At 48.0% G+C, this 9432-nt stretch overlaps 1 protein-coding gene across 1 annotated transcript; it reads left to right on the plus strand.

Annotated features, from left to right (window-relative positions):
* Positions 1–1128: 1128 nt before the first annotated feature.
* Positions 1129–7729, plus strand: LOC135538039 (protein HID1-like; the record flags this gene model as incomplete). Its single annotated transcript, XM_064964035.1, has 6 exons — positions 1129–1242; positions 5401–5507; positions 5921–6037; positions 6135–6345; positions 6693–6749; positions 7589–7729. Coding segments are annotated over 6 exons (747 nt in total), but the record flags the coding sequence as incomplete, so codon positions are not given.
* Positions 7730–9432: the final 1703 nt, after the last annotated feature.

Here is a 9432-nt window from a genome sequence, read left to right on the forward strand (position 1 = left end):
CCCCATCCTCCTGTCCACTCCATCCTCCTGTCCCCTCCATTCTCCTGTCCCCTCCATCCTCCTGTCCACCCCATCCTCCTGTCCCCTCCATCCTCCTGTCCCCTCCATCCTCCTGTCCACTCCATCCTCCTGTCCCCTCCATCCTCCTGTCCCCTCCATCCTCCTGTCCACTCATCCTCCTGTCCCCTCCATCCTCCTGTCCACTCCATCCTCCTGTCCCCTCCATTCTCCTGTCCCCTCCATCCTCCTGTCCACCCCATCCTCCTGTCCCCTCCATCCTCCTGTCCACTCCATCCTCCTGTCCCCTCCATTCTCCTGTCCCCTCCATCCTCCTGTCCACTCATCCTCCTGTCCCCTCCATCCTCCTGTCCACTCCATCCTCCTGTCCCCTCCATTCTCCTGTCCCCTCCATTCTCCTGTCCACCCCATCCTCCTGTCCCCTCCATCCTCCTGTCCCCATCCTCCTGTCCCCTCCATCCTCCTGTCCCCTCCATCCTCCTGTCCACTCCATCCTCCTGTCCACTCATCCTCCTGTCCCCTCCATCCTCCTGTCCCCTCCATCCTCCTGTCCACTCATCCTCCTGTCCCCTCCATCCTCCTGTCCACTCCATCCTCCTGTCCCCTCCATCCTCCTGTCCCCTCCATCCTCCTGTCCACTCCATCCTCCTGTCCACTCCATCCTCCTGTCCCCTCCATCCTCCTGTCCACTCCATCCTCCTGTCCACTCCATCCTCCTGTCCACTCCATCCTCCTGTCCCCTCCATCCTCCTGTCCCTCCAATCCCTCCTGTCCACTCCATCCTCCTGTCCCCTCCATCCTCCTGTCCCCTCCATTCTCCTGTCCACTCCATCCTCCTGTCCTCCCTCCTGTCCCCTCCATCCTCCTGTCCACCCCATCCTCCTGTCCCCTCCATCCTCCTCCTGTCCCCTCCATTCTCCTGTCTCCATCCCCCATCCTCTCCTGTCCCCTCCATCCTCCTCCATTCCTTCCTCCATTCTCCTGTCCCTGTCCCTCCACCATCCTCCTGTCCCTCCATTCTCCTGTCCCTCCATTCTCCTGTCCCCTCCATCCTCCTTTCCTCCATTCTCCTGTCCCCTCCATCCTCCTGTCCCCTGTCCTCCTTCACAGACAGATGAGATGGATGATGATGGAGCTCGTCCACTGGCTGAGTCTCTGCTCCTGGCCATGGCCGACCTGCTCTTCTGTCCTGACTTCACTGTGAACAGCCACCGGAGAGGACCTGTGAGTACTCTCATCGGATCCAGTGCTTATTCATTTTGATTGAACCTTTATTTTAGCAGGGAGTCCCATTGAGACCAAGGTCTCTTTTGCAAGGGAGCCCTGCAGCTTAACAATTACACAACAATTACCCAATCACAGCAGCATAGGAAACAGTTTTAGACGTAGCCAATAGGCTGTACCCTTACAGTTTTAGACGGTAGCCAATAGGCTGTACCCTTACAGTTTTAGACGGTAGCCAATAGGCTGTACCCTTACAGTTTTAGACGGTAGCCAATAGGCTGTACCCTTACAGTTTTAGACGGTAGCCAATAGGCTGTACCCTTACAGTTTTAGACGGTAGCCAATAGGCTGTACCCTTACAGTTTTAGACGGTAGCCAATAGGCTGTACCCTTACAGTTTTAGACGTAGCCAATAGGCTGTACCCTTACAGTTTTAGACGGTAGCCAATAGGCTGTACCCTTACAGTTTTAGACGGTAGCCAATAGGCTGTACCCTTACAGTTTTAGACGGTAGCCAATAGGCTGTACCCTTACAGTTGTAGACGGTAGCCAATAGGCTGTACCCTTACAGTTTTAGACGGTAGCCAATAGGCTGTACCCTTACAGTTTTAGACGGTAGCCAATAGGCTGTACCCTTACAGTTTTAGACGGTAGCCAATAGGCTGTACCCTTACAGTTGTAGACGGTAGCCAATAGGCTGTACCCTTACAGTTTTAGACGGTAGCCAATAGGCTGTACCCTTACAGTTGTAGACGGTAGCCAATAGGCTGTACCCTTACAGTTTTAATGGAGCAAATCCCATAACATTTTCACATGGAAATAGCTTTTGATTTCTATGATATAGCCTACAGTAGCCTGTAGGTGGTGTTCAATACAGACCTACATTGCATGAAACTTTTAAAAACGTTTTTACATTATGAAGGGCTTAACATTAATTTATAATTTGTTTTGTCTGTAACACCATGCGCCAAGGTGACTGTAAATTGCAAATAACCACTTTACGAAATAAAATGAATTAAAGAATATAAAGAAACGTGCACACAAGCGCCGCTCTGATCTGAACTGATCTAAAAAACGCATTCGCTCGCGGGTGGTTGAAAGACCGCTCGTGGGCTGCCAATAGAATTCTACTCTCCGTTGCGCTCCGGCTCTGCCTACAATAAAATCACATATTCAATCTTGCAAAGTTAGATTTGTATCGGTTTGTTGCATTGGCAATGGGCTGATATAATGTTGATTCGATCACAGAAAATCGCTAATCTATATTGTGCAAAATAATGGGGCGAACTCACTGAAGTTCAATTTCTCGCGTCTCTACACTGCCTGGCATTTCTTCTGCAAAGCAGTCCTGGAGGAGGTGGGCGGCCGCGTATGCGAGTGATTTAGAGACATTGCACATGAGTGTACTGTCAAATTGCTTTTTTGGAGAGCTACTTGGTCAACAGGCCTTTGCTTCAACCCTGTTTTAACAGACCTGACTCAGCCAATGAAAGCCCTGGCGAGACAATTGAGGGTAGCTGCACCATATACAGCCATGATGTCTTCAGGTTTACATCACTTCTGTCCATCTCCAACCAGCTGTCTTCAATACTGTCAATGCTGTTCAGGGAAATAGTGGATCTTATGCTTAGTTCTGCTGCTTGACCTAGTCTCTGTAGACAGGTGGGTTGCCTCCTACAATGTACCAGTGTTACAGTTTACAGTGCTGTTGTCCTGGCTCTGGAATTTCTGAGACTATGATTGAAAGGTTTCCTCCCTGCATTCCTCTCTGTCTAGAAAGGTGAAAGGGTCATAGAGACTGTTTCCTTCTTCCTGGTCTTAGTCAGACAACAGCCCTACCTGACCTGTCAACAGAGATGATCCTAGTACCTGTCTGGTAGCCTGGGTGCCAGTCTGTTTCTACTTTCTTATGAAATTGACATGCTTGACAATGACAATGGAGTAGGCAAAAGCCCAAACAGACCTGGGACCAGGCTACCTGTCATACCTCTCTCTCCAAAAACATTTCTGGTATTGCCGCACATACAGATCTGGGATCAGTCTACCTGTTTTACCGCTCTCTACAGAAACAGTTCTGGTTATGCAGCACACACAGATCTGGGATCAGGCTACCTGTCTTACCACTCTCTCAAGAAACAGTTCTGGCTATGCAGCACACACAGATCTGGGATCAGTCTACCTGTTTTACCGCTCTCTCTAGAAACAGCTCTCTGTGTCACTGAGTAATAGCTGAATTGGAATGCTTCTCATAGCAACCTATGGGGAAACCCGCAAAATATGTTGCATTTTAGGTCTGTCATGTATATCCTGTCCGCCTAAAACTTGTTCTGTAGTTACAAGGTTATATGTGTGTAATTATCCCTGTGTGTATAAACTGCATAATATTTTTTGAAAAGGTATGGACATCACACATGCACTTTACTTAAAACCATTGACATATAAAAACCCTGAATTGCGGATGCTAATGTATTGCCCGTTGAGAGGCTTTGAAGCCACCGGTCGGCCATATTGTCCCTCCCTAGTAGGAGCAGTCCTCCATAGGAATTAATTGAATTCTTCAGTATTTCAATTAAATGTTTCAAGGAAAAAATTACATATACAGTTGAAGTCAGACGTTTACATACACCTTAGCCAACTTCATTTAAACTCAGTTTTTCACAATTCCTGACTTTTAATCCTAGTAAAAAATCCCTGTCTTAGGTCAGGTAGGATCACTACTTTATTTTAAGAATGTGAAAAGTCAGAATAATGGTAGAGATAATTATTTATTTCAGCTTTTATTTCATTCATCACATTCCCAGTGGGTCAGAAGTTTACATACATTCAATTAGTATTTGGTAGCATTTTTGTAAAATGTTTAACTTGGGTCAAATGTTTCGGGTAGCCTTCCACAAGCTTCCCACAATAATTTGGGTGAATTTTGGCCCATTCCTCCTGACAGAGCTGGTATAACTGAGTCAGGTTTGCAAGTCTCCTTACTTGCACGGTGCTGCCACACCCGTGCTTCACGGTTGGGTTGGTGTTCTTCGGCTTGCAAGCGTCCCCCTTTATCCTCCAAATATAATGATGGTCATTATGGCCAAACAGTTCTATTTTTGTTTCATCAGACTAGAGGACATTTCTCCAAAAGTACGATCTTTGTCCCCATGTGCAGTTGCGAACCATAGACTTATTTATGGCGGTTTTGGAGCAGTGGCTTCTTCCTTGCTGAGCGGCCATTCAGGTTATGTCGATATAGGACTCGTTTTACTGTGGTTATAGATACTGTTGTACCTGTTTCCTCCAGCATCTTCACAAGGTCCTTTGCTGTTGTTCTGGGATTGATTTGCATTTTTCACAGCAAAGTACATTCATCTCTAGGAGACAGAACGCGTCTCCTTCTTGAGCGGTATGATGGCTGTGTGGTCCTATGGCGTTTATACTTGCGTACTGTTGTTTGTACAGACGAACATGGTACCTTCAGGCTTTTGGTCCAGTTGGTGGCACCATGCTCTACCAACTGAACCACACAGCACCATGCTCTACCAACTGAACCACACAGCACCATGCTCTACCAACTGAACCACACAGCACCATGCTCTACCAACTGAACCACACGGCACCATGCTCTACCAACTGAACCACACGGTACCGTGCTCTACCAACTGAACCACACGGCACCGTGCTCTACCAACTGAACCACACGGCACCATGCTCTACCAACTGAACCACACTGCACCATGCTTTACCAACTGAACCACACGGCACCATGCTCTACCAACTGAACCACACGGCGCCATGCTCTACCAACTGAACCACACGGCACCATGCTCTACCAACTGAACCACACGGCACCATGCTCTACCAACTGCTCTACCAACTGAACCACACAGCACCATGCTCTACCAACTGAACCACACGGCACCATGCTCTACCAACTGAGCCACACGGCACCATGCTCTACCAACTGAACCACACAGCACCGTGCTCTACCAACTGAACCACATTGCACCATACCACCTTAGGTCTCTCTGTGAAATTGTGCACTGACTCGTTTCATATGATGTATTCATTGCTTTAGATGACTGAACAGTGATGTGGTGGTGTACGGAGCAGTAGTAGCTCTCTCCCAGTAGTTATTGGGATTGATGGTCCCATGATGATGTCACCATCCTACAGGACTCTGTGGAGGACATGCAGACCATAGACAGCTGTGAGTATATCTGGGAGGCAGGGGTGGGGTTCGCCCAGTCCCCCCCACTCAACTACATCCACGACCTCAACAGGTGAGTCACAGTGATGATCACAGTTCTGATGATTCTCTCTCTCTCTCTCTCCCTCTACCCCCACCATCTCTTACTCTCTCCCTCTCTCTCTCCCTCTACCCCCACCATCTCTTACTCTCTCTCTCCTCTCTCTCTCGCTCTACCCCCACCATCTCTTACTCTCTCCCTCTCTCTCTCTCTCTCTACCCCCACCATCTCTTACTCTCTCTCTCTCTCTCTCTCTCTCTCTACCCCCACCATCTCTCCCTCTCTCTCTCGCTCTACCCCCACCATCTCTTACTCTCTCTCTCTCTCTCTCCCTCTACCCCCACCATCTCTCCCTCTCTCTCTCTCTCTCTCTACCCCCACCATCTCTCCCTCTCTCTCTCTCTCCCCCACAGTGAACCTCTCTATGTATGATTTTCACCACTCAGGACGGAGCTGCTGAGGTTGCTGCTAACCTGTTTCTCTGAGGCCATGTACCTCCCTCCCTCCTCAGACAACACCATCCTCAACCCCTGGGTCAGCTTCTTCTGCTCCACAGAAAACAGGTGAGGTGCACACACACACACACACACACACACACACACACACAATTCCCCCTAACAATAACTGACACAAGTGATTATTTCCCTCCACCTACCTCAGGCATGCCCTGCCTCTCTTCACCTCCCTGGTAAACGTGGTGTGTGCCTACGACCCGGTGGGCTATGGCATCCCTTACAATCACCTGCTCTTCTCCGACTACCGGGAGCAGCTGGTGGAGCAGGCCGTGCAGATCCTCATCGTCACCCTGGAGCACGATGGAGGAGGGCTGGCCCACCGACCCCCCTCTCCCTCCAGCATGGAGGACCAGGATGTAAGGCCTGGACCTTTCTGTACAGGGGGAGAGTGATGCTGTGTGTGTGTCTCTCACATTTAATTCAACATACATTGTGTTAACATTCACCTGTAGAGACCAGGGGCCTGTCATGATACATTGTGTTAACATTCACCTGTAGAGACCAGGGGCCTGTCATGATACATTGTGTTAACATTCACCTTCAGAGACCAGGGGCCTGTCATGATACATTGTGTTAGCATTCACCTTCAGAGACCAGGGGCCTGTCATGATACATTGTGTTAGCATTCACCTTCAGAGACCAGGGGCCTGTCATGGCCCTCAGTTGTTGCTGTTACATCCCTTTTCTCTCCGTCTCTCTGCAGTCTGTGGGCCCTGACAACCTGTTTGTAAACTACCTTTCAAGAATTCACAGGGAAGAGGTACAGTCATTTTTCTTCTTGTCATATTTTTCACACATTTCAAAGCAAATCAAATCAAATTGTATTTGTCACATGCACTGAATACAACACGTGTAGATCTTACAGTGAAATGCCTACTTACAAGCCCTTAACCAACAATGCAGTTCAAGAAATAGATTTAGGAAAATATTTACTAAATAAATTAAAGTAAAACATTTAACACAATAAAATGGCTACAATAAAATGACTGTAGTCCGGGAGGCCATTTGATGAGTTGTTCAGCAGTTTTATAGCTTGGAGGTAGGAGCTGTTAAGGAGCCTATTGGTCCTAGACATCTTCCTTTAAATGGTGCATTACATGTAGACTGAATGTCCCACTGTTTTAGTTGTGAGGAATGTTCAGTCTCATTTAACCAGGCTACATTACAAGTGCAGCCATGTCAAAAGACCCTAGTCTAAAGGTCTGACCCTTGTCTAAAGATCTGACCCTAGTCTATAGGTCTGACCCTAGTCTGAAGGTCTGACCCTAGTCTAAAGGTCTGACCCTAGTCTAAAGGTCTGACCCTTGTCTAAAGATCTGACCCTAGTCTATAGGTCTGACCCTTGTCTAAAGATCTGACCCTAGTCTGAAAGTCTGACCCTAGTCTAAAGGTCATGTGACCCCCTCAGTAGGACTATGACTTTGTAGTTCCCTCTTCTTTGTAGTTCTCTCTTTGTAGTTCTCTCTTCTATCATGTTTACACGCTTTCTCCTCTAATGGTACATTACAAGTGCAGCTTTGCTATGTGAACAGACGTTGGTCTAAAGCTCTCAAATGAAGATGTGAACCTCAAAGCCTGCTTGTGTCACCCCCTCTCCAGGACTATGACTTTGTGTTGAAGGGACTGGCTCGCCTGTTGGTAAACCCACTGATGCAGACCTACCTGCCCAACTCCACCAAGAAGATCCAGTTCCACCAGGAGCTGCTGGTGCTCTTCTGGAAGCTCTGTGACTTCAATAAGGTCATATATAATATATTATTATTGTACATTATTATCATATTATATATTACAATAAGGTAGGAGACTAGCCTGATCCCAGATCTGTGTTATTCCTTACCATACTGTAGGAGTGCTAAGCTACACAGCACAAACAGATCTAGGACCAGGCTGGTAGGAAACCATACAGGATGTTATTGTGTGGACTGTAATTCAAATGAGCCACGTTATATTTGAAAGAAAAACGAAATTTTTGCTCGATGCACCTTCTGACATCATCATAATCAGTGAATACACAACAGGTAGAAGACAGGTACACACATAATATATCATATTGACATAATCAGTGAATAGACAACAGGTAGAAGACAGGTACACACATAATATATCATATTGACATAATCAGTGAATAGACAACAGGTAGAAGACAGGTACACACATAATATATCATATTGACATAATCAGTGAATAGACAACAGGTAGAAGACAGGTACACACATAATATATCATATTGACATAATCAGTGAATACACAACAGGTAGAAGACAGGTACACACATAATATATCATATTGACATAATCAGTGAATACACATTTACATTACATTTTACATTTAAGTCATTTAGCAGACGCTCTTATCCAGAGCGACTTTACAAATTGGTGAATTCACCTTCTGACATCCAGTGGAACAGCCACTTTACAATAGTGTATCTAAATCATTAAGGGTGGGGGTGAGAAGGATTACTTATCTTATCCTAGGTATTCCTTGAAGAGGTGGGGTTTCAGGTGTCTCCGGAAGGTGGTGATTGACTCCGCTGTCCTGGCGTCGTGAGGGAGTTTGTTCCACCATTGGGGGCCAGAGCAGCGAACAGTTTTGACTGGGCTGAGCGGGGAACTGTACTTCCTCAATGGTAGGGAGGCGAGCAGGCCAGAGGTGGATGAACGCAGTGCCCTTGCTTGGGTGTAGGGCCTGATCAGAGCCTGGAGGTACTGCGGTGCCGTTCCCCTCACAGCTCCGTAGGCAAGCACCATGGTCTTGTAGCGGATGCGAGCTTCAACTGGAAGCCAGTGGAGAGAGCGGAGGAGCGGGGTGACGTGAGAGAACTTGGGAAGGTTGAACACCAGACGGGCCGCGGCGTTCTGGATGAGTTGTAGGGGTTTAATGGCACAGGCAGGGAGCCCAGCCAACAGCGAGTTGCAGTAATCCAGACGGGAGATGACAAGTGCCTGGATTAGGACCTGCGCCGCTTCCTGTGTGAGGCAGGGTCGTACTCTGCGGATGTTGTAGAGCATGAACCTACAGGAACGGGGCACCGCCATGATGTTGGTTGAGAACGACAGGGTGTTGTCCAGGATCACGCCAAGGTTCTTAGCGCTCTGGGAGGAGGACACAATGGAGTTGTCAACCGTGATGGCGAGATCATGGAACGGGCAGTCCTTCCCCGGAGGAAGAGCAGCTCCGTCTTGCCGAGGTTCAGCTTGAGGTGGTGATCCGTCATCCACACTGATATGTCTGCCAGACATGCAGAGATGCGAGCTCCGCCACCTGGTCATCAGAAGGGGGAAAGGAGAAGATTAATTGTGTGTCGTCTGCATAGCAATGATAGGAGAGACCATGTGAGGTTATGACAGAGCCAAGTGACTTGGTGTATAGCGAGAATAGGAGAGGGCCTAGAACAGAGCCCTGGGGGACACCAGTGGTGAGAGCGTGGCGAGGAGACAGATTCT

The sequence above is a fragment of the Oncorhynchus masou genome, unplaced genomic scaffold (genome assembly GCF_036934945.1).
Source record: "Oncorhynchus masou masou isolate Uvic2021 unplaced genomic scaffold, UVic_Omas_1.1 unplaced_scaffold_8965, whole genome shotgun sequence".
In the NCBI taxonomy this organism is placed as follows: Eukaryota; Metazoa; Chordata; class Actinopteri; order Salmoniformes; family Salmonidae; genus Oncorhynchus; species Oncorhynchus masou.